We start from the raw sequence: 27,772 nt of genomic DNA, 5'->3' as shown, positions 1-27,772 counted from the left end.
TTATGACTGGTAAGCCAAATAACAATCTATTACTCTGAAAAAGTTTATGTAGCAAAGAGTGAATCCAGGTTTAATTTAAAAATAGTAAATTTTTATTCAGATGGCAGAGGATATTTATCTAACGAGATGAAGAATTATTTTGTACTAAAGGTATGAGTTATCATCTCACAGTACCACGAACTCCACAGTTGAATGATGTAGGGTGAAAGGATGGACAGGACCATTACAGAGAAAGCGTGAACAATGATATCTGGTGCGAAATTAGATAAAAAATTTTGGGGTGCTGCAGTTTTAACTGCAATTTGTCTAATTATTAGGACACCAACTAAATCATTGAAAGCAAATAGAACATCATACGAAATGTGGTATAATAAGAAACCACAATTAAAACACCTAAAGGTTTTTGGTTCAACCGTACAATATGTTGGAACACGAAAAGACAAGCATCTGTGCCAGGTTCATCTACAGAGACTGACTATATGGAGCTGTATAAACCTGTCAAAGAGGTAATGTGGTTAAAGGTTTTAGCATCAGGTATACACCTGGAAACTAAACCTAATCCATAATCCCAATAAAAACTAAGAAAAAATTGTAAAGTTTACCTTCAGTCTTTGAAGACGATAACTTGGTTTTTAAGACATTGTAATTAATAGTGTTTCAGTTTACTGACGTGAAGCATTTGCTAGGTACTGCAATAGATAAAGTTACCATTAAGATTAAAATACGTTATAAATCATGTATAAAAAGTTGAGATCAGCATGTGGTAAGTTCTAGTGAACTAGTTGTTATTCATATTTGAACCATAATGGCCGTTCCATATCAACAAAAGCGGGCAGGATAATTTTATAGTGGTACTATGAATAATCATTTTACCATTGGCATTTATCAAATAACAAACATTACAATTGAGTGGAAAATAAAACCGATACTTAGAATTATGATTATATCAGAGCATCATAAATAATTTAGATCCCCTAACACTGGTGCTTAAGTTCTAATGTTGTTTTTTACCTTTAATGTAGCTGACTAATTTCATTTTCAGTTTGTTAGACTATCATAATATCATTGACATTATACATAATGGCTACAAAGTTGAGGGTAGTTATTACAAACTTTTTTTAATAACAAGAATTTTGTGGAATTCTATTTAAATACCTACTTACCGGCAGGCCTCACGATGAAATTTCTAAAATACTGTACCATCAAATAGCCAGTAGAACTGTTGTTACTCTTTGTTACTGGTTCAGCATTATAGCTAATAACTAGAGGGTATAAATCAGGTTTGGAGGTCACCTGAAATGAATAAAAATCATTTTTCATCCTCAGAATGATTGGATATTGATAGATCGAATCGAATACAGAAAATAATAATGAGAAGTATCATATATTATTCTCTTTAAATGTGTCAGACACGTCCAATTTTAGGATATGTTTATAAAAAAAAGCTATTTGTATGGTAATGAGCAAATACCTCGGAATAAGGCGGCGGTGCTTGATGGAAGCTATTACATCTACTATATTGAGGTGGAGGGCAACACGAAGTAACTGAGTCTTGTTCAGAAGCTCTTTCATCTCGACTACGATCCTTACAACAGAATCTGCCTTGATTGTGCTTCCTCCAAAGTGAGCAAGCGCAGAGAATACCAGCTACCGTTGCTGTCACAGCAAGCCAGAAATACCTAAAATATTAGTATAGCATGATAAAAAAATAATACTTTTTAAACTCATATGTGTGGACAGGACAGAAAAGATGTTGACTATTCACTAAATATTCTATAAAACAATCTTATTTAACAGAATAGGAGCTGATAAAGGAGATATCCACTTTTGTTAATGGAAATAGGTTTATTAATGAACCTATTGGAATATGAATCAATGATTAGAATTGAATCATAAAATAGGAATGAAGAACCAGGCAAACAAATTAAAAACGTGAAAAAAAATATTAATGAGAAAAAAAAAGAGGTAAAATAAGCAGGTTCAAACAGAAACTTAAAACGGTGATATTATGTAAGATCAGGACGTTGGAAGAAAATGCTTGAAATTGAGTATTCAAAGTAAAACCAAGAAAGGTAGGAAAAGTAGTTCAGAAAATAAATAGAAATGAAGAATGAGGGATTGTGGCTAACAAAGAAAGCTAGTTACTGCCTAGAGAGAAAATAACACAGATAGAGAAGAGAATTGAAACGAAGGACGTATAATTTGTTGAACATTGCCACAATTAATTATAGAATTAGCCAGAACACAATGTAATTTGAGAAATGAGAGTTGACAATTTCGAGGCATTACTAAACCAGAAAAAGTAATACAAAGATTAAGAATAGGATAGTATACAAAATGAAATAGCACTGGAATAAAATGGTGGTGATAACAAAGTGGATGAAATATCAAAAAATAACCAAAAGTAACCATTAATTCTGGTTATATGTAAAAAAATTGATCGGTATGTTTTTGAATGTGATAGATAAGATGATTTTTGAATGAATAAGTTTATTTTTTTGGCCTACAAAATATAGACTAATTTGAACAACAAAGCATCAATGATGATTATGATGAAGCTCAAAACAATTGGGATGAGCTAATCAATAATAAACTGAAAGAGTCATTTCCTATTTTTCTACTAGCGTTTCAAAATGAGTTACCTACAGTGGATAAAGTTCTAAGGAACAGTTTATTATTTGAATTTGAAATTGAGAAATTTCGTGAAGAAAATAGAAAAATTCACTACCTGGATGGAGCATGGGTAAACACTGAGATAGATCCTCAGTGTCGAGTTTTTGAAGGAACTCCCCATATGGGTGACGACCAAGGAGAATTACAGGGTTGTATAGTATTTTATCAAAGCATTTTATTGATCTCATCTTTAACCTCTTTTTTATAGATATAGCGACCTATATGATTTTACGTATGTGGGTTGCAAATGTTGTTTATTTATAGAATGTTTCATTTTATTATTAAAGTTAATTAATATTGGAATAAAAATTTTTCCCATTACATTTATTTTATTCAAGGTATTTGGTAATTGCAAGTTTCCCTATTTTATTTCAAAAATTTGTTTTGATGCAGGTTCAAAGAAAATGATCATTTATAATAAATAAATTTTTTTGAATTTGTGGAAACCAGTAAGTTAGTGGAATGAAACTAAAATATAATAAATATTTTTATTATTGTAATTAAACCCGACTTATTGTTATTATATTCATTTTCATAGCAAACTGATACACCATTATCCGAATTAGAGGCAGTAGTTTGATAGTTTTCTTAAATTTCACTATTATCAGTTTAATAATCAGAATCCCCTCGCGGAAATATTCTTGATAAAGAAGTTAATTGTCATTGAAAATATGATTTCTGTTAAAACGAAAAGTTTTTTGTTGATTCAAATTAGTGTTGGTACGATTTACCGGTTGTCCTTGGGGTCTGGAATTTAGATTTGCTATAATTTCTGAAGAACGATTGTACATATTTTGTTGTTTATTCTGAATCTCTAGATTTGGTCTCATTCGATTTGTGAATTCAGGGTTTGAATTAACCTAAAGAAATTCTGAGAGACATTCATTTGTGGTATAATCGTATTCTTTAAAAAAAATAAATTATTTGGGTTGACTTTGTCTAGGTCTACGCATATGTAAAGAATTTGCCATGGGATCACCTTAAATTGATTCAAGAAATAACTTATTGAACCCTAAAAATTTATTCAATTTTTGGATATAGACCAGTTAATAAAGAATTTGGAATTAATGATGCTACAAGATAATTTTTTGTTATTTTCTTATCTGTGATTAAGTAATGTAGTTTACTAATAGTTGAATACATTTTTGTTTCTACAATTTGATTTCGAAACAAAACTCAAGTACGATATATATTTTTTTGTTTTTATGGAGATAAATTAAATCATCTAATAAGTTTTGCCATTTAGCTTGCGTTACTAACCAAATCACATCTAATACAGTCAACACAACTGATCTCTGCCTAGTCAGTTACATATTATATTGGTACATTCATTCGTTAATTTATCTTGAAAAAAATCAGACTTGAGTGACCGAAGTCCTCACTTTTTTGTCATGTTAATTAGTCTCGTGAAATTACTGATTTGCAAACATTTCTAGAAATTTTCATACTAAACACACTGTATACACTATCACCACACCAACACTCACAATTACATTGTCTGGCGCGCATTTCGATAACCAAGTATCGCCAAATCAATGCATTCCATTATTTTATCCAATCTAGAATTGTAAAATTAATTTTATAATAAGAAGAAGTGAGCATTTGGCTTCCAATTTCGCTTTTTAGTAGAGCAGTGCTGAAGCTAACGAGTTTGAACAAACTAAATAAATATTCTGTCTTCAATAATACAGAAGTATCTAGTTTTTTTTCCATATATCACAGCGACACAACTCCAGTGCTTCTTATTAGAAATCCATTTAAAAATACTTCTTGTAAGCCCACTTTTAAGGTTCTCGGTGTGTTATAACAAACGAGACTGCAGGTAAACTGGAGTATCATCATAAACGTCTAGAATGTCTAGAGAACCATGATCCGCCGTCTTAGAACATTAGCACATAATTTACTGAGGTACTATCTTTCTTTACCTGTAATTTTTTTCTTTACTAGCGGTATGAGAAACTCGTCGTTTCAGTAAGTTCCAAGCTGGTAAACTACTTACCTGCTATTTCCATTCTATTACCGCCGTAAATAAGAAATCTTTCTGCCACTAATTTTGCAGTTGTCTCAGTTTCAAATATGCTCTATGCAAATATTCTTACCGACAAACAGTTCCAAATGTCAGATATAGTATACTTCAGAGACTGCAACAATTTTTATACCATATTTGTCGACCTCTCGGAAATATATCACTTCAACTGAAAGCTTTTAGTCGACGTAAAATAGTAGTGAACAGTATACTCAAAATGTACTCGAAGGAAAAAGGGAAGACTCATCTGATACCTCCACGAAATTATAATTTAGACCACTCTGGCATAACATCCGCGATTAATGGAAGTATGCGCAAGTTAAGGCTAACTCACAGTAAAATAAATGATTACCTTGTATTTTCATAAAGAATTCAATCCAAAAGAATTGTTTGTTTGTAATTTAGTGAATAAACGTCTTCATTGTAATTTTTTGTTCTTTAAAAGTATTTTTCGGACATAACATCATTGGCGCAGTCAGTAGGATTTTCGGGATTCAACGTTTAGCAGTTAATTTTTCGAATTAACGCTTAACCGAAAATATCGAACTTTTGACCGGTTTAATTCGAGTGTATATCGAACTTTGAGCTACCTGTATTGTTCGAGGGAATATCAGAAATAACCAGATAGTTCAGAACCGATCAATCACTTCGAAGAAGAAAAGAAAAACGAATATTACATCTTGGGCTCAATTCTACATCGATTGACTCTATCAGAATTAGAATTAGAAGATGAAAAAAATTGTCATCCTGTAAGTACCAATATTTTTCCTTAATTTCCTTTTCTAAGTCTAACTTTTGATAGTGAAAAAGATAGTCCTACAAATTCAGTACTCAATAATAGTAATAATAATTTAGAAATGCCTTCTACACCAGTTAATTATCAATTACTTAAGCTTTACTTAGATTCAATTCCTTCTTACGATGGAAATTGTGAAAGTCTAATATCAGTTTTTGCTAGTGAAACTGACGTAGCTTTAAATATCTTTTTATTAAAAGCTATCCTAGGAAAAATCACAGGACGAGCTGAGATATAGAGTTAAGGAACATGGAAAGATGTCAAAGATGCTTTAAGTTTAAGTTTTGGCGACGAAATATTGATTGTCTTGTTCAAGATTCAATTAATTTGAAACCTTTCAAAAATGAGCCACCATATAATTTTGGCATGCGTTGCCAAGATGCACGCAGTTTAATTATTTCAAAATAAAATTCCCTAAATAATATTAACAACATTGAGCGTATAATTCAATTAGAAAATTATAATAACTTCAAAAACTTATATAAGAGGATTTCCTTTACCTTTACAAACAAATGTTAGATTAAGAGTACTAGATAGTTTAGAGAAAGCAATGAGTTAAGTTATTGAGGAAGAAAACTTCATGTATTCAACTCAAAGAAGTAATCAATTAAACTGAAACACTACTTTTAGGCCTAGTTTAAGAATAACCCCTGCTAAAACTAATTATAGACAACCAACGCCTATCTTTCCACCCAATTTTAGTAATAATGAGTCTTCTCAAACTTTTTAGCCAATCGATCCAAATTCTATGAATTCACATAACTTTAGACCGAATTTCCAACATAATAATAATTCTTACAATTGGCGACCCAATAATAATTTTCCTATTCTGCGTCATCCCTTCATTTCAAAATCAAAATCGTCAATAGATTTTCCAAAATTCAAACCGTCAAAAGAATTTCCAAAACCAACAACGTCAACCAGATTGTCAAAGTCAAAACATTCCTAGACAACAAGTTAATAGACCTAATAATTCAGAAAATTATAAGCCAGAACCTATGGACACATCATCAGGCGCAAGTAAATTTCATACTAAATCTAAATTCATATCTAATTAGTAAAGCTCAATCAAACTATTGATAATTTTAATGAACAAATAAATGATAATTCTGAAACTCCAGATTTAGCTTACAAGAACCTTTCAATATACACACAGCATATGGAATTTCCTACCATAACGGAATACCACAAAGTTTTACAAATGAAATAAAACATAAAATAAACTTGACTGACGATACACCCATATATACGAAATCTTACAGAATTCCTGCGATTCATAGAGAAAAAGTAAACAGACAAATCACGAAAATGTTAGATGAAGGTATCATTGAACCTTCTACATCCCCCTTTTCCTCACCAATTTGGATTGTTCCAAAAAAATAAGTCGCTTCTGGCAAGAAGAAATGGCGATTTGTTATCGACTATAGAAAACTAAACGAAAAGACCATTCAAAATCGATATCCCTTTCCACGAATACATGAAATACTAGATAGACCAGGTAGAGCTAATTACTTCACAACCCTTGATCTTGCTAATGGATTTCATCAAATAGAAATTGATCCGCAAGATATTGACAAAATCGCCTTCAGCACCCCACAAGGACATATTCACATCAAACGTATGAGTTTCGGACTTAAAAATGGTCCATCTAATTTCCAAAATATCATGGATAACGTAGTACGAGGTTTGACTGACGAGACTTGCATAGTTTATTTTAATACATAGCACATACCCTCAGGAGCACTTAGAGAAATTGAAATCTGTATTTGATAGATTAAGACAACACAGTTTGAAAGATCAACTCGACAAATCGGAATTTTTGAAAAAAACAATTATGTATGTTCAAATACAACCTCCAAATTTTCAAAAAGATAATGATAGTAATGACTTGAATACTCCCAAATCCTTTTGGACAAAACATGATTCGAACGACGACTCTGACGATGAAACTAGACACTCAGCAAATGAGAACAATAGTAACGGTATACCCATTTTAGATGAAATGATAAATAAAAGAGTTCATCAAATTTTCGTCTATCCAAACATATATTCAAAAGCAGATGTTTCCCACGAAACGTACGAAAATAAAAAAATAATAAAAGTAAAAATTCCTGAATCAAATAATGAAAAATTTAGTTTCTATTTTATAGCCGAATATACCGATTTGAATAATACTTTTTCATGTATTTTCATAATGAAAATTTATATCGTGATTTCAACAACAATACAAAATTACTCAATACTATTAGAGACACAGAAGAGTAAATACTTTAGTTTAAAATGATCATGAAGGAAAAAATAATCACAGAGGAACTAATGAAACTTTAGAACAATTACATAACCTTTATTATTGGAAAAATATGAAAAACAGTATCACAAACTATATTAATAATTGTAGTATTTGTCAGAAAAATAAATATTCAAGACATAATCCTTACGTTCCTCCTACGTTGACAGAAACAGCCACCAAACCCTTCCAAATTATTCATATGGATGTTTTTATTTTTGATGGAAAAAATTATTCGACTTTAATTGATGCTTTTACGAAATTTGCACAGGCAATATTAATTCCAGGAAAATCCGCAGTAGTTATAAGTAAAGCACTAATAAAATATTTCGTTTCTTTTGGCATTCCTCAATTACGTTATATAAAAACCAAGATTGTTTGTTTGTAAATTAGTGAATAACCGTCTTCATTGTGATTTTTCGTTTTTTAAAAAGTATTGTTGTCTTTTCAACCGCAGCGAACGACAATTTTGCACATACGATCGGTCTATAAACTAATTTAGAATCTAACCCGCCAACAAAGCTAAATATCCATTATCAGATTCGCCTTGATCGTAACTATCTATTGATGGCACATCGCGCCAATCCATGTATGAGACCTGACAATTTTCTTCGTAATTTGATATTGATATGGTTATAATAAACTGGAAGACTAAGCTCTATAAACCGAACTTTTTACGTGATACTCAAAAAGAATGTGATACTCATAAAAGTTTATTTCTAGTGGGTGCAAGGTAATTTGTTAAATGCCAGACATTTTTTGACAAAATGATGCTTACTTAGTGGAGGCGTATTGTCTGTTGAGAAATAGAAGGAATGGAAAATGCTTTCAGTGCAGAATTAATACTGATAAATCGCAATTTGATGGCGGTTACTCATTTATATTATTTTTTTATATACCTGCTCCTGTACAAAATAATCTCAGTAAAAAATAATAATCATTATCAATCAGGCAGAATATTACTTTTTGAGCATAGTAACTACCAATTCCAAAAGAATTTTTTCACTTATATATAATAAAAATGTGGATTTGCGACTAAAACAATATTCTGAACAACTTTTTCCAATACATTTTTGCGATACCTCTAACGCGAAGATCGGTAAGAATTGGTCCTATTTGTCGGCTCGTTTTAGATCTAAATCGATTTTAAATTATAAATGATTATCATAAAAATCCATCAAATTATATTATTGTGGGAAAATTCAAATCTGAATTCCATCTCAAATGTAACACGGGGTATAAATTATACCATGCAAACGTTTTTTTATCTTAATAAAGGGCTACATACATAGAGTTGTCCTGGTTGAAAATTTTCGAAAAAATCGTATCAATTAATTCAAATAACATTCATGTAAATCTTTTCTACCTTTCTTTCGCCTTCTCCTTCTCCTAATCTTTGACGACGACAACAACCAAATGTAAAATTCTAAAAAGTTACTTGCCAATGTCCCAGAAATAGAGGGTTGAAAACTGTCCCATGTTGAAGAGAAGCTCCTGCGGATCCTTTAGCAAAAGGTTGATTAAAAAGGAAGCAGCAGCCTTGCTTGCAGCACTCCTTAGGAGGTGAACATGTCCATTCTCCCCCCTCACATTTATTTTCTACTAACTGCTGTAAAAAAAATTAATTTCAAAAAGACAAACGCGACTAAACAATGTTGTTAGATCAGTCAGACACGTTTAAGACCATTAGCTTCGAAATTCAATGATAAGAAAAATGCATCGTGAACAAACAGAACATTCATTATACATTTAATCAATATTTCACAATAAAATCTGTTAATGGCATATTTGATTAGTAGTGGAATTCTTAAATAAAATGTTTTATCATTAACAGAAAATAGTATACGTAATACATCCTTTATACTTAACATTTCATTAATCCAAGATCCATTCGAAACTCTTATAGTCATTTTTGGAAAACAGTAGAGGAAAAGTAATATTTAGGATAAATCCAAATGATATTTGTTTACTTGAATACGCATAGTAAAATTTTCATTGGAACAAGCTCTTGTATCTTACCGTAGTCATAAGTACAGGAAGATTGGTATTGTTGGTGGCACAATAACAGAGTACTGTAGCATTGCACCTTATTCTTCGGAACCTCAGTTCGTCGTTTGCCAAAAAAATTGGAAGACAGTTGGCTGAAAACAAGAAAAATACAATTTAGATTGGAACAGTATGGAGTGAAGCCAGTTTTATGCACATGAATAATAAATTTTTAGAGATGGAAACAAAATTGATAAGAAAATTCTTAACAATCATGAAGCTCATAACCAAACATACAATCAGTAAAACATTATACTGAAAACAGATCCCACGGACTTTTGCAACGATAGAAAGTATCAATTAGATGAAAATCGGACGGCGGAAGAATTGACGAATAACGAAAGTTATTATTGATAGTGTTGTTTATGGAATGATATGAAATAGATCTAAAGAGCTGCAACGGCATTTTTATCACATAGCCGCGATAGAATTAGCTTGGCGAGGTGGGGAAGATGCTGCTTGCTTTACTGACTATATTGTATCGAATCAAACAACGATGGCTCTGTAACAAATCGAGTTGAATATAAACCTGTATTTAGCAAAACTTGCCAAGGTGGTTCAAGAATTTGTATTAAAAGAAAATTTTCAATAGAAAACAACGACAGCAACGTTTGTCCTGAGAGATTATTTAAAAAATTGATATCAAAAAGGGGCTCAAATATATAAATCAACAGATTATTTCTAAGATTGAATCGTCACTACAAATCCGATGATCCCTGGTATGATAATCTGTCCATAGGAAGAAATACCATTCAAAATTGGATAAAATCATATGCCAAAGCGATTGGCTTAAATACCAATGAAAAAAAATACTAATCCCTCCAATGATTGACTGCTACTAGTCGATTGGACAAAAGTAGTGTACAAGAGCAATAACTTACAAAAATTATGGGTAACAACAATGCCAACTCAATAAAATTCTACTTGAATATTGTCGAACTACATCATAATCAAATTATTAACAGCATACGTATTGGAAATACATCTTTATCAGTTAACTATTGTTGTTTTGTTAATAGCACTTTCAAATAAATTGTTTTTGCTCTGTATTTTAATACCAGATGATTCATATAATTCTTCCTTTGATTATAATCATTTTAAAAGGAAATATGTATCAAAGTAGGGTGTGAGTGCATTGTACTTTTATCCTCGTATTCATAACTTTATTCTTTATCGAATAAGTAACTCTAATAACATGTCAGTTAAATGTTTAATAAGTATCCAATGTATCCAAATTGCCTCAGTAATTATTGTTTATTATTTTATTATTATTTTATTACACAGTTTCCTAACTACTAGATGAAAAACAAGAATGTGGGCACTTTGGCGCCGAACTCCTCCAAATTGGCGCCATTCCCTGTGTCTGTAGCGCCGTAATGTCGCCTTTGGCACCGGCGTCCACGATTCCACAAATCAAGTCATTGCACTGTTTTCCTTTCTATTATCTCTTTTTCCGTTCCACGGTGATGATGACAACAACTATAATTCATTCTGTTAATTCTATGTTATCATAAAAAAATTATGCATTCTCAAGATTACAATTATACAGGGTCCATGTCAATATGTTAAAACGTATTTCTGTCTTTTTTCTTCCCAATTTATTAGATTTGAAATAAAGTTTTCTGAAGTTCGGTAATAATTGATGTTAAACAGAGAAAAGAGCATCATCTATGTTTATTATCTTTTATGTTATCATCGAAATTGAATAGTAAAAGACGCCCACCAATAAGGTGATCCGACGATATTAATAGCATACAAAAAATATGGATTAAGTCAGATATTTATCCAACACCTAAAATAGTATATGTGCAAATACAAAAGCATAGCGAAATACTCATGTTTTGTTGAAAGAGGACTGATGTAGCACGAGCAGAGAGTGAAGATGGCCATAGTTTCATCTACTATTATAATTTCATAAATCGACAGGTTAGTATTGGTAGGTACTCGGAGCCTAATTACCAGCAGACGCAACGTGATGATGAGTAGGGCTTCTTCGAATCAAACGTAAGCATCGATATCATTACACGGACTTCAGATGATTTTAATTAACATAATACATTAAATAACACTGAATTACAATACACATCATATAATAGTAAATTTCAATTATATAATGCAAAATTTCACTCACATTTATACTAATATAACTTTGAATATATACTGTATACTGATATTTGCAATCAGGATGATTTATGTAACTGGTTTGCTTTTCTAAAAAACACATTGACCGCATGACGGAAGAACGAATTGTGAAAATATCAAGGGACAAATCACCAGCAGGACGAAGAAGCCTTGGAAGACCTAGGAAAAGATGGAGTGACAACCTCCCAGGTGACTGAACAGAGGCAATGACGTGAAGAAAAACAGGCAATGATGCCTATACACAGCAGGAAGAAGAAGAAGATGAAGAAGAAGAAGAAGAAGAAGAAGAAGAAGAAGAAGAAGAAAAAGCCTTTGAAATCATTTTTATCCCAAAAAGTCCTCAGCATTATAATGAATGGTTACAGTATCATTACCAACAAAATTGTTGATTATTTTTCGTATAATAGGAATGGACAATTATTAATATAAATTAATATGGTCATTATGTATACATATCAATCAACTGTTCCTCAAATATAGAAAAATATTGAAGACAATGCACTGGCAACGTTGTAACTACGCCGACATCAGATACAGCGAAAACGGATTTACCGCAGGCTGGCAGATGTTGACATATTTAGACATAATAGAAAGACCGCTCACGACACGATCAGCACGCGGGGCTTTATTATTACACCGCTCTCATTAGTATTTTAATATAGTTTTCAATAATAGGGAAAAATTCATCTTATCCTACGTCATTTGAAAATTTTCTTGTCGAATTGCACGTTTCGAGAATTACAGCTTCTTCTATATCCTTGTTTAAGTAATCATAGAGATCAAGTCGATTGATGTTTTGTTATAACTTCACAGAGAGAAATCATTGTAGGCATAGTTTATATCTTTTGAATTTCCATGTACGTTTAATTTCGATTGCAAAATTTTCAAACTTTGAGACCTTTTCAGTTTCTTTCTTTACTAAATTTGCGGCCACCCAATATTCATGCTTAGGCAGTTTTCTCGAGTTTCTCAATCAAGTCTACGTCAGGCCTATTTTCATCCACCGTTTTTGTCTGTCCCAGTATAGAAGACAATTAGTTGTTTCTAAAACTTCTAGCATATATTTATGAAAAGGGGTTTTTGTTTAAACAGTGTTTTTCATTAATTCGTTATGTATAATTTTTGCCACTTGCTTATGATGGGACAGATAAGCACGTTCAGAAAGAAAGGGATAAACCTCTGTGATGTGGTGTATAATTTCCACTGATTTGTAGACTAGTAGTAGACTTCCTGCATTTATCGTTTATTTCTTGTTCAAGAATGACGCTTTCATAGTGTCTGTTCAAATAACTCGGTCTTGAATAGAGAGTGCGTACCCGTCTGTTTTAATAAACAACTGATCTTTCGTTAGCCATATAAGTAACCAGTGCTTATCAGACCTATCCGTCTGTAGGTCTGCGGGATATTTATTATATAGAGCTTTTTTCTGCCATGTGAGTCGACGATCAAGAAGATGTCTTCCTCTTTTTTGGTTGTGATCGTGAATATATGTTCTGAGTGCAGATCCTTGATTACGGCATAGTTTGAAGATGTCCACTTTTATAGAGCAAATGATTTATCCAATATTTTCACAACAAAGTTTTAACATTTCTTTTGTTTTACAAATTCTGTCAATGCCATCTTGTATATCTCAGTATAAGTTTCTATGTAATGAAAAAGCTGCGATATTGTTTGATCAAAAGTTATTAATTATCCGGGTCCAATTGGAGGTAGAGAGAAAGAGTAGGGGAGATTGTTGATGTTGCCCTGCCTTTGTTGAATTTTATTTCAGGCTTGATTATGATTAGTATTAGTTAGGAGACATAATTTTGTTACGAAAACTTTGTTTTTATTTAGCATTCACTATAAGTGCAGTATGCTGGAGCTCTAGGTCGACAGATTTGGATTAACTGAGTATATATCCAAAGGAGGAATTTCACCAATAAACATTTCAACAGTGGCAGATTATACAGTTTTACCAACTTGCTACTGAGATCATGATATCGGTAATCACTTGACCGAGTTGGTAGTTTTCAAATTCCAAGAATTCCAATACTTACGAATAATTGATTCTTGGTTGGAAATGAGAATGGAAACGTAGTTGCATCAGATCATCAAGAGTGTTTCAAAAAACAAAAAAAGCTCTTTAGGATTGCAGATACTTATGTCTGTACCTGAGAAGGTATTGTAATGTGTATTAGAGAGAGTATTTAATAGGCAAACGCCAAATATGTGAAATGTTTCCGACAATTTATCCCCAAATGTATGTTTAGGTAACCAAATAGTATTGTGGATATTGAAATTGAAAGAAATTATACAAAAGGTTGAGTTGATTGAAATACTCAATTTATAAGATACTTTTTTCCAAGTTGTCGATGAAGAGGAGCTTATGATATATCTAGCTTAATAGCTTGATGCAATTCCACCACTATATAGAGATATCCTTCGCAGTGTGTCTGCTTGGGATAAGAAAGAGGGAATTGGTTGTGTGAAGGAAATGAGTAATTTTATTGTTTCGATCTTAGAGAGACCGAATTAGGGAAAATCCGAGCGAGTTATAACCTGCAAATAAGAGTTAGTGTTACTAGACTGCTACTTTTAGAACGTGGTCTTTTCTCATCCGAAATTAGTACGATAAGCTTGTATTTAGCAGAAGAGAGAACAATCGAACACGATTCATTAATGTGATTGCATTTCTTTCAGAGAAAAAATCAAAATTTATCAGCAAAATTGAAAATTCGGTTTTTTTAATATATGACAACTATGATAACAGATTTACAGATAACAGATAATATATGATAACAGATTTCAGTGTTGCTAGTTAGGTTGGAAGTGGTTTTTTAGTAAATTCTCAACTTCTCAACGGAGGATGTCAAGGTAGCAGTTCTGGAAGTAACAATGGTGTCAAATGCAATATTTTTATCCTTAGAGGCGAGGTCTCCAGTGAAATACAATTGATTAATGATTTGTGAGTCTGGAGTATTATGCCATCATTGGTTCAGTAGAAATTTCAAAGGTGAGAGATAATTCATGGGATATACTGCGATTCTAAATGTAGCGAATGTATAAATAATATTTCGATAAAATAAACTTTTAATCATTTCTTTCCATTCGCAAAATAAACTAAACAATAGTTAATTACCATGTCATCTAAAAACGAGCATTGTTGAAATGAAAATAAAACACGTCCATCAACAAAGTTTTACGAGACATTTGAAATAATAGGAAGATAAATTGAAATGATAATACCATCGTAACATCAACTTTTAAAGTCGAAGGCTCTGAATCTACTCAGTTTTTCCTTCGATAACTTAGACTTAGAGGCTAAAAAGTATTGTAGCTATTTTGAAAAAAAAAAAAAGAAAAGCAACCTTTCTCACAATTTAAAATGATCACACGAAAGCTCTTACTATTATTGCAGTATGTACTGGCCAGATAAGATATTTGTATCTTGAAAATTATTATTCATAGAGCAAAATAAATACCATGGACAATATTTCCAGATTTTTGAAATGGTAATTAAGAACATAACCGTCATATTAAAAAGTTTATTGACATCCACCAAGTAAATGTTTCCAAAAAAAAATATTTATATATAATGCGATTAGAGGTAGTATAATGTTTTTTTTTTTGATAAAAAGCTGTTATTCTAATTGACTCAATTTCAACAAGTTTAGTCTCGTTGGAAAAATTATTTGTTGATCGATCGAATCCATTTTATCTGTGATATATAGTAGAAACGATGAAGGTTTTTCATAAAGTGCCTAATTCGTCAACACAATCTTCATATGTATCAAATATAAATTTCTGAGAACCCTGTGGAAATAATCGTTATGACTAATCTTCCAAACGTCGGCCTTTCGGTTAACATCTACATATTTAGCAAAACTCTTTTAATAAAAATATCAATATACTGGGTAAATAAATTACAAAATCAAAAATCAATATTAGATGGCTTATTAGTGGCGTCGCACTTCTATTACTCATTTATCACCTTCAAAGACTGAAGGTAAACTCTTTCTGAATAACGTCCTTATGCAAACACGCATCAGAGCATATATTACTAATAAGATTTTCTTCGTTACATCCCTTGATGACCATCTTCCACCGTGTTCTTTTGGTCACCTTATTACAGAACATTTTTATAATTGATAGAGTCACAGTCCTGATGGCCTCTCAAAAGAAATGAGAAGTTTTTGATGATGTTCTGATTCTAATTCCCTCTTGTAATCACATGAAATGCGTTTTGAGTATTTCTTGTTATTGTGATGATCTGGAACAGCCATGATAATTGCTAAATAATTGTAAACTAAAAACTAAACAACAATCAATAGGTAACTGAAAGCTATGAATAGCAAGTGCAAGTAGCCTGTTTGTAAAAATTCAAATATGACATAAAACATATTATATAATGAATCAAAAGAGACGTTTTGAAAAATTAATGATTCGACTTTTATAAAAGATAACAATTTGTAAGAACCTCATCGTCATTTATCAATTATGAATCATACCAAATAATAAACCGAAAGATAATTTTTTTATTGTAACTCACACCAGATAATGGCAGTGTAGAATGTGTTCCATATCAGAAATTACTTTCAAATCAGGTCAAAAATTTTATGTACCTTAATTATAACCTTTTTTCACATTTATCCAATATTATTATCAATAACATCATAGACTTGATATATGAGAAATACATTCATGTATCAGGCAAGATGTCGCTGATTTTGTCCTTTTCATAATTATCATTCTCTTGTTATTTGTTTCATTTTTCAAATAGCTCATAAATTTCTCGAGAAAAAAACTTTTTCAAAAATATTTACCTTGTCAATACTAGACTGCAGAATTCAAAATTCAAACTTTATCTTTGTTTCACACAAATACAGACTATTTATAAATTCAATAATTATCATATTGATATGAAAACGTTTAGATATTATAGATGATATCAGTTAAAAAGTGATATTCATTGCATTTGATTGCATTCGCGAGTAAAAACTGGCGAGAAAAGGTGTGTTTTTAAAGCCAAGAGTGTAATTAAAAATAGTTTTTTACTGTTTTGTTCCCGTAATTTATTTGTATGTATTTGTTATTCGTTTTTTCTTTGTATTTGCAATTCAACCTCTACAGTACCAAACAGTACATACCAAAGTCACAATTATTTGTTGAATGATTATATATAGACGGTACAAAATCATTGTTTTGCACACAGAAATCAAAATAGCTCAAGAATAATTATAGGTATAGGCAATGCTTGATAAAAAAGTATGCTGGTGATACTATTAATTTGAAAAACCCTAAAAAATAATATATTATTAATTGAATTCACCCTGTATTAGATTCAATGTAATATTAACGAAATATATAATTTCCCACAATTTTTATTACTATTCGAATGCTTTGGCTGCAACAAATGTTCATTCTTGAATTTCTCTTATACTGTACTACGTATTGAACTTGAAATTTTGTTTATAACTTTTTAAATACGTCATAGAACTCATCATAACCATATAATATTGTAATGGAGAAGTCAAGTTGATTCGATTATGCTATAAAATATAGGGTGTTTCATTTGAAAAAAACACCCTGTAAGATTTCGAATAATTTGAAAATGTGAAGACTAATTATGGCTCTAATCCCTCAAATGTTCGAATTGATATCTCAAAGGATGAAAGTGGCACTGAGCTCTATCACATTAATTAATCCTGATTCAAACATACTTATTTTTTTTAGGTAAGAACATTAGTCGACATTACTCGTAGTAGCTAATAATACTATGAGAAGCAATTAAGCAATTCCAAAATTCGACGCAGACTCGGCACGTTTGATATACGTTTGTTATTTATCATATCAGGCGATTTGTTTACATTGTTTCTTTTCAATTAATGACGCTTCTCATGAGAATTAACAGTAGACTGCAATTTAAGGGAAATAAATCATTTTCAAAGTTCAAAACCCTTAAGAAAATGAACAACCCTTCAGCTGATCGTATTTACCCTCCGATCTACCAGGATAGAAACAATCATATCATATGACTACGACCAGAACATTCAGAACCTAATTGCGTTAATCCTTTCATAGTTTCCTAATATTCTTGAACTAAAAAGGACTAAAATCGATAACATATAAACCACTAAACGCGTCTCATATGATTACATATTAACTGATTAACTTCGCGTATGATCAAGAATATGACGCGGGAAATATTTAAGCAAAAATAAATACTGTTTTATCTTGTACAATGGTGAATCTATGTGTTTATTGTTCAAGCAGCATTTATCTGAAAGCTTTTTGCACTACTGAACCAGTAAAGAAAGGATAAAATTGTTGAAAATCATACGGATTCAGAGAAAAAGCGACAAATTTCCCATTCACGAAGATCAAATTTAGACATTGGTGCTAAGTGAGTTTAATAAATAATTTGAAAATAGCAAAAATATCTAAGTGCTTTTGTAAAAAATAGTTTGTTTAAGAGTGTGTAGTAAACGATGGGTATTTTTATGTCTATAAAAGAAGAGTTTTGAAAAAGTGAGCTTTTTGCTCGCCCTATTCGACATATAAATATGATGGCTAGTGTTATCAAAAGACTTTTATTAATTATCATTAGATTTTCTATTTTTTATTGACTCACTTTTCATACTTTTGATTGAGAATAATTATTAAGCGACCTAATTGTGCTATGAAATTGTTCCCTCAATTAAGCAAAGATTATCCATACCTATGTATTTGAAATAAATATGAATATTTGATCAAAATTAGATCAAAATATCAAAAATGTTTGATATAAAAAAACCTGCGATTTTTATGAAAATAGACCTAAAATTCAGATCATTGATTCAAAAAATAAATATATATGAAAAAAACAGCATTAAGAAATTAATAAAATATATTTAGGCTTAGGCTTTATTCAACTAAAGCAATTTTTAGGACAAAATTTCATACCAATATTAAACATGCCCATCGTCAGCTTGTACCATATTTAGATCTAACTTGAATTCAGTATAATAAGTAAAATTGTATCCACGTGATATTGATAATAATTAAAATATTCTATACAACGTTATCTTGAAGGAATCTCACAAGTGTTAATTGTGTAGTTTTTCCATCAATACCTATCCAAACATTAGTAGGAAATGTCTGCAAATATTTTTCCTTTGACACATATAGATTGACAGTAGTCTACAGATGAAATTTCGACTAACTAAAAAACTCTCGGTAAGCCCACATAGAAGAAAATTATATTAGAACGCTTGAGATCATTGCCAAAGCTTGCGCAAATTTCTATAAAAAAAAAAGAATTTCGAAACTTTAAAAAAGATGAAGAGGAGCAGCTAAATCCATTGGAAGAAGTAACATATGGTGAACTATGATATCTAAATATAAATCTTAAAGTTTTTGTGCATCAAGCTACATGAAATAAAAAAGACGGCAAACAGAATTGGCGTAATTCCATATTAGTTGGCATTCATACCTTGCAGATCTAATAATTTAAACAAGTACGATCTGGTCTTGGCTCTTAATAAATATTATAAAATCAACGGTACACACCAACTCTACCAATATTTCATTTTTTTCATGTATGAGAATAGTGTATTCCTAAAAATATTCATTCTGTTTATTAAATCTTTATAACATTCTCATCATTTGAAAACTCTAGATTCTATCAACATAATACAACAGGAATGGCTTCATGGTCAGTCAGTGGACGAGTTCGTAACATTATGTTATAAACTAAATTTGAGATAAGTCCGGTAAATGTTCAATCATATACCAATCTTAGTTTCATAACAGTATAGGTATAGGTATTTTTCCGAAATTATCATCGTGCTAAGCTTGATTTGTGGGTCTCAAAAACGTTTTTCTGAGATACAAATTCGGCCACATAAATACAGACAACTGGAAGTCAGTTCAGTTTAATAACTCAACTAGAGTGTGAACCGAAAGCTTTACGTCTAATATTGATGAGTGGGTAGTTTATTTACAATGAATTTACAAAGTTTCAACAACTTAAGAGTTAAAAAATAAACGGTTTGTCCAAATTTATCTGACCCGTAAGGATAAATTGAAATTAAATATTTTTGCAATGGTCTCAGGTGAGGAGTAATATATAAATAGGTACACAGAATTTGTAAAGAGAATGAGCGACCTGAAGTGACATAAGTAAGCCCAGAATAAAGAAATCTACGAAAATAAAAGATAATTAGTAGAGAAATTCAAAATGAAATTATATACTTAATTCTCTAATCAAATTATACTTGCGGCTAAGCAAAAAAATTGTTAATTTAAAAGTTTGAGATGATGCGTTGAGATATCTACATAATTACTTTGTAATTGTTAGCCTTTGATCATTTTCAAAACTATTCTTCGAGAATAGCAAAGTAAAATATGTTGAAATATCGTGGGAATTCGAAATAAAATATCTATATTTAAAATGAATAAAGTTCTCATTGGCGATTTCTTAATTAGCGTTTCGTATCCGAGGAATACATAATTGTGATATAATTTTTGCGAATCCAATCGTAGGTACACATCTTATTAATACTATGCATGAACATATAGAAATTACGTTGTCATTACGTATTGAGGACTGCAATAGAGTACTCCTGATTAGTCCTATAATTGGCGAGACGACAAAACCTCTCTATGCACATTTTAATGAACCTGGTAGAGAATGTATAGATGATTAATCATTGATAGAATGTAACAATTAGTTTAAGGTATGAAATAACTTAATGGCATTAAAATATCTAGTGAGGATGCATGTGCAGACACCAGCAAAGTAAAAATATGACCAGAAGAATTTCGACTATTAGTAGCCGATAAAGTAAAAAAATGAATTTTGCATGTATTTATACATTGCATCATTATATCACTATTGCTTAATAAGTTAGTAAATCCTATGCTTCGAATAATTAGTCGACTTGCTAGTAATTTTAAGTTTGAATAAAAAAGCGTGGGAAACAAAGTGCTATTTTTGTAATTGAATTTTACAATTGAAATTTTGTATATAACGAGAGCGAGGTATAGGAGCTTAATCAACTAGACCTCTCCTAATCCATTCTTATTGGACCGCCATGAGGTCGAAGTTAAGAGTAGTGGGAATAGAAATAGGATAGGAATAGAAAGCAAACCGAAGCTGCTTCTTTTTCTTCAAAATATTTTGATAAAGACTTAAAGAAAAGTCGAAACGTCAAAATTTATCTTTCTTTTAAAAACTATCTAAGAAACTAATTTTGAAACAGATGAGACCTAAAATCAAGAACATTTAAATGCATTCTAACCATTAATTCAATCAATTAAGCATCGATACAACATAATGCTTTCAAGACAAAGATTAGATATAGAAAAGTCCACCCCATAATACATAGACCATGATGTTGAAAAGGATAACGTAAAAGGGATGCATGTTCGATTGATTTAACATCTGTATATCTTGTTTTCCAGACCAGAGTTCAAAAATCAAAAACAGGACAATATAAACATCATCACATCTCCGCTTAGAATTACAATTAAAGAAGTAAAAGACGTTTGTCAGTCACTAAAGAATCGAAAATCTCCAGGCCCGGGTCAAATAGCACCAGAGTTAATTAAAAATGGCACTGAAAAACTTTTTTCTCATCTGCAAATGCTTTTCCAGAAGTGTATAAATGGTGAAGCGCTACCCCAAGAGTGGAAAACATCTTATATGACTACCGTATATAAAAAAGGGGACAGAGAAAATTGCGACAACTACCGGGGACTTACAGTGCTGTGTACAATATCCAGAATTTATGGAAAAATCATAAAAAATAAAGTCGAACAGGAATATTGCAACATGGAGGCAGAAGAACAGGCAGGCTTTAGAGCGGGGAGGTCGACTACTGATTCATTTATTTACGATTTCGCAAATAATTGATAAGAAAACCGCCAAAAATCAAGAACTCCACCTTTTGTATGTTGACCTTAAAAAAGCATATGACAGCGTACCTCAAACAAAACTATGGGATGCCTTGGAAAGAACAAATATAAATGCGGCCCTAATAAAAGCAGTACAAAAGCTTTATGAAAACAGTAAATCACAAGTAAAAATAGGAAACAAGGTCTCAAAAGGATTCTCCATCAATAAGGGGTTAAAACAAGGATGCTGTCTGTCGCCCACACTCTTCAAGATATACCTGGAACACGCACTAGCACACTAGAAAAGGAAATGTAAGAACATGGGCATTCCACTAATCGATTCCACACTATATACCCTGTGTTTTGCAGATGACCAAATAATCTTGGCACAGGACTACGAAGACTTAGAATATATGACAAGAAAGCTAGTAGAGGAATACAGGAAATGGGGTCTAGAAGTAAATTTTAGTAAAACGGAATATATGTGTATTGGAGAAGAACAACAAAATTTAATACTTGAAGAAACAAAACAAAAAATAAGTCATTGTACAAAATACAAATACCTAGGCATGATCATCACTAATGATGGAAGATTAGATGAAGCAATAGCACAAAGAAATAACCAAGGAAGACAAGCAATAAGACAACTAAATAGTGTATTGTGGGACAAACAAATATCCAAGGAAAACAAACATCGAATATACACTAGCATAATAAAAAGTATAACAACATATAGTAGCGAAGTCTGGCCTCTAAAAGAAAAAACAGTCAAAATGCTTGATGCCACAGAAATGGATTATTGGAGACGCGCTTCAGGAATATCAAGACTGGAAAAAATAAGAAACGACAGAATCAGGGAGATTATGAAGGTGCAACACACGATTACGGAAGACATTAGGGTGAATCAGTTAAGATGGTACGGACATGTCCAAAGAATGCCTGAATGCCTTGTTTTCCATTGGATTTCTTTTAAGCACTTCACAGGCTATGCTGAAATCACACGTTATTTTTTCAAAAAATAATCGTTAAGACGAAATATCTCAAAGACGGCATACCGCATTTTCACCTACACCTTTCAGAATTTTTACTAACAAGAAACAAAAACTTCGTAGCATTATTTATGCATTTGTATCGACACTAGTTTTTCTTTTGATTTTTTTGTTATTTTGATATGGTATTGAAACTAATAATTACCTTGATACTGTTGTTTATGGTTGTATTTTGGAAAAGAAGCCACCTGCCTTATTGTCATTTTATTGATATGGACACATAGAGTCACAAATATATATATATATATCACAATAATACTGATGATAACCAGTGATTTAAAAAGATAAAATTATGAGAAACTTGTCAGAAGGTACTCCAAATAAGTTCATTTGTTGCAACACAATTAGTGGTATGTCTACTCCTTACACTATCAGCGAAGTAGAAAATTTCACATTAATAGATTAATAAGCAAATCTCATAATGTAACTGTGTACCTATACAGTGTATCCTTTAGTGGCGCTTATTATTTTTCGCATAACAAACGAATTCGATAATATCTCATCAATAAAAAAACTAAAATTTTGAAAAACCTGAATACTAATATATATAGTATACTAGTATACTAACTGCATTATTGTCGCTATTTAACAAGAAAAATTTTGGTAAATAAATGAAAAATTGAAACAAAGTCATTATGATAGGAAAATAGTTAATAAGTCGTATCACCAACAAATCACAACTCTAAACTCTTCTTCAAATATTTGTAAATGAGTCAAAATATAATCTCGGTTTATTAGTTTTTCGCGCTGTACGAGTATTGAAAAAACACTTTGGTAGAAATTCGTAATTTCACGGAACATTAGAATGTCACTATAAATTATAACTTAATTGTTCCGCTGAATTCCTACTTGAGTCTTTGAGTACCATACTTTTTAGAATCAAAATCGATCAGTATCAAAACAAGTATACGTCAAGACCTCTGAAGTACGAACATTTATTGTAAATACATAGAAATAAAAAGATTATTTGTTACAAAAATGTCATAAAAGATGTAATTTTAGAAAAAAATCATTTGGATTCTAAAAACTGAACCAAACTAAATGAAAAACAATATCAAACAAAATAGTCAAAAGGGCACTGATAATTCACCTCTTTCAGCTAAACACTATGCAAATCTATTCAGTATACAGAGATAAACTCATATTTCTCAACTCTTCAGCTATTGTTAGATTATTTTGTCGTTAAGATTTGTAGCTTCTCAACGCAACCAATGTAATATAAATAAACCAAATAGACCACAAAACATGGAGAAATACTTCTGCTATTTGAAGTCACTGCCAAATAATTTTGAATTTCTTCTTTATTGTCAGTAGAACAAACATCTTTCTGGAACCAAACCTACTCAAATAGAAAGTGATAAAACTAAGAATATGGATTTTGTAAGATAATATCTTCCGACGAATGTGTTTGAAACGTGGATATATATTTTTAAGTAATTTGTTTCTATCTTTTTGATTTTCCATCATGATTTCATCAAATTATATTTCACCAAGTTATATGGCCAGGCTGAAATACGCTATATAGTAAGGGTAAAAATACTGCGTTGGTTGGGGCATATTTTTTTGGAATACTCGACATGGCAGGTGTAAATGCATTTGTAATATTCAAATGGAACTTAGATTGTGAAGAATTCTCAGTCACGCACGTGTAGACTTCCTCAAAAGCCTTGCTTTTGGACTGGCTGAACCATATATGAATCAACGTCTGGAGAATCAACGCATTTCGAGAGAATTGCGATTCGCAATAGAAGACATTTTCGGCAAGGAACCGCTACAATCGTTAGCTACTGCACCAACAAGTAATCTAGAGCAGAAAAGAAGAAGGTGCATTTATTATAATTTTTCAAAGGACAGGAAGGGCAACAATTTTTGTGCAAAATCCAACAGCAATTTGGGTGGAGGACACAAAATGATTTTGTGTCTTAAATGTGCTACTAATGATGAACATTCTGATTAATACCTTATTACTTGTGATTAAATTTTTTTAATGGTTTATTTTTAATTATTTTTATTGATTGTAATCCATTAAACATGTTTTTGAAACCGAAAAAGTACTAAGAGTTAGAAGAGTTAGAAAACTGGATTGAAAAGTACTTCACTTTGTTATTTGATAAGACTGAATAATGTCTCTTTATGTTATTATTGCTGTTACCAAATGACAACCGAGAGTTGCTAAATAGATATTATTTTTGCTTCGATGTAAAGTTAAACTTTTAATGTAGTTTTCCAATTGAAATAATCATTTTATTGGTATAGATAATGAATCTAAATGTGATTGTTCATAGGTAGAATAAAAACTGTTATCACAAACTACCAAGTGACAAATAGTCATTTTGCTTTGGAAAAAAGTTAAAAAATATGTTCCTGATTTTTTGAGTTATCAGATTGGTGGTGAAAAATGATTATGAATGTGGTAATTCGACTGATGTATTGATCTATAACAAATAAATTTTTTTTCTTGATTCTAAACCATTTATTTTTACGAAAACCCTAGATGGGTCGCATCTGACCCTTCCTTACTATTTATGATGACACACTCCACCTTATCGTTAGAGGGTTAAATACTTTGTTCAAAGTGTTTCTAAACAGGTAAGAGTTCGCCGTGGGGGAAATAGAAACGACTTACACATCTACTACTAGCAAATATGTAGACAAAGAATTAGGATAAGTTTTAAAATATGTGAAGGTCAAAGTGCATGCATGGGATTTGGGAGATAATAATCTACTGGCTTTTATAATAATTTTATACAAACTTTTTTTTAAATTACAAATATTTTATATACTTGGGAAACTTTTCATTTTTTGTTGCTAACGCTGACCAATTAATAAGACCAATTGACCTTTTATGACCAATTTTTGACCTTTCAGATAGTATAATTGGTCAATCGAAATTCCACACATGCTAAATTTTGATGTGTTTATTGGTAGATAACAATATATATATTATGGTATTTAAAGATGTCATTTAAGAGTAACTGATTATATTAAATATGGAAAACAATTATAAATACATTGAATTTAAAGATCCATGTCCGTATTTGGATGGATGCTGAATGTGGAAATGCGAAAGATGAAAATGTTTATGACATGGTGATAAAAATTAAAATAAAGAAATGTCAATTGTTATTGGATATATCTTGAAAAGTCTAAACAAATTTTTCTGGAAAAAAACGAAATTGGCTCGTTTTAAATTATCTCAAAAGAGTAGTAAATATTTTTAATTTGATCGGGTCTAATTATCGCCCAGTGCAAATAACAACCCTAAACACAAAAATACAAGAAAAATTGCGGAATCATATATTTATTACATTTGAAAAAATATTTTTCAGAAAAACATTCAACAAAATGAAGAAAAAATAGAACAGAAATAAGTATGATACACCAAAATCGAACATGAAAAGGGGGGAAAGCTTCCGGAAAGGATAAAAAGCAAGACAACAAACAAATTGCGGAAATTATACATCGATACATTTGGTTCAATGTGTTGTTCTTTAAAATGCGTAACGTTGTCACCGTTTCTCAATTTCTTTGTTGTGAGTGATTTATATAATTTAGTTGTAGTTTCAATTCTTATGAAGAAATTATAAAAAATTTTAATATTTCGAAAGAAATAATTAAAGTTAAGTTAAAATTAATTAGAGTTAAATTAACTATCAGAATTAAAATTATGTTTGAAAATCTACTTTAATAACTTATGGAATATAATCATTATTGTCTGAAACTGTATGTTTAAATGTCCCAATATAACGACTTACTCTTGCTAGAGATGTATATTAATTAAATGAACTACATATCATGAATTTTGAATATTTTCATTATACATTTGCACACGAAAACAAGAATAAGAGAATAAGAACTTCAAATCAAAAAATAATAAAACATTTTTACATCAATTCAGTTTGTTTTGCGAAAATTGAATTTAAACCAGATTTATTTATTCCCTATTTCATTTATTTTTCTTGCTCCTCTTTCATATAAATGAACTAATAAATATAACAATTTCTAACTATTCTTTAATGTTGCAATATACTGTATGGACACACTGTATAAGGCGTTAATTATAAAGGTATCCTTTTATTAATTACATCACTTCTCTTGGCTCACCACATGACCCTTCGAGAAATTGTATTTAAAACGAAAATCATCACGATAATCACTTGTCGGCCACAACCGATCCCTTAAATCACACTGACACAAAAGATCCCTCGCTTATTTTGGAGAAGTGCTATTCGCCCTCATCCCTTGTGTGCCTAACCACGACTGTTCTCTATTTTACATTGACCTAATATCATATCGATTTGAGATACTCTACTCCCAATTATTTGTTTACAAATACAAAATATCACTACTTAATAAAAACAATAAATCTAAGATAAAAATTGATTAAATTAAAGGAGATTGTCGTAATGTAACAATTATCAATAGTGAATTCAATTTTTATGGCATTTCTATGTAGTGAAATTAAATGTAACTTACCTGTTTTTGTGTGAATATAATTTATATGCGCTATTGTGTCAATTTCATCTAACGCTGAGGGAAAAACACTATTTTCACTTTATTAAAAGATTATTTGAAGATATTTTAGGCGGTTTTATAAACTGCGAAAATGAACAAACGCCATTGTGGGGGGAAGTGTACTAGTACGTGAAACGACGCGTCGATGTCATGACGCAATGCAGTGGCGTTCTGCGATGAGGGAATTACGTAAAACCGTTTGATAATCACTGAATTTTTCCAACTCATAGACCTCAACATTTTCATATATCTATAAAAACATATTATTCTTTGGAATGTACCAAACATTTATATTGCAGTCTGTATTTAAATATTATTTGACAAACCTGATACATACTAGCCAATTACGTGTTTTACACATGCAAAGGGCAAGCCGCCAA

General features: G+C 31.0%; 1 protein-coding gene across 3 annotated transcripts in view; it reads right to left on the bottom strand.

Annotated features, from left to right (window-relative positions):
• The window catches only part of LOC130446763 (uncharacterized), a 52,525-nt gene extending 25,035 nt beyond the window's left edge, over positions 1–27,490 (bottom strand). For 2 of the 3 annotated variants that reach the window (XM_056783196.1, XM_056783197.1), the window contains exons 1-5: positions 27,354–27,490; positions 9,802–9,923; positions 9,225–9,391; positions 1,472–1,679; positions 1,164–1,293 (exon numbers count right to left, since the gene is read on the bottom strand). In XM_056783196.1, the coding sequence (XP_056639174.1) occupies positions 1,164–1,293; positions 1,472–1,679; positions 9,225–9,391; positions 9,802–9,810 (514 nt within the window). In that variant the 5' untranslated portion in view covers positions 9,811–9,923; positions 27,354–27,490. Of the gene's footprint in view, positions 1–1,163; positions 1,294–1,471; positions 1,680–9,224; positions 9,392–9,801; positions 9,924–23,022; positions 23,150–27,353 lie in introns of those variants that run through there. The other variant, XM_056783195.1, reaches the window with a different exon arrangement.
• Positions 27,491–27,772: the final 282 nt, after the last annotated feature.

The sequence above is a fragment of the Diorhabda sublineata genome, chromosome 7 (assembly GCF_026230105.1).
Source record: "Diorhabda sublineata isolate icDioSubl1.1 chromosome 7, icDioSubl1.1, whole genome shotgun sequence".
Lineage (NCBI taxonomy): Eukaryota > Metazoa > Arthropoda > Insecta > Coleoptera > Chrysomelidae > Diorhabda > Diorhabda sublineata.
Note: the sequence above shows the minus strand (reverse complement) of the source record. Positions and strands in the feature narration are given on the sequence as shown.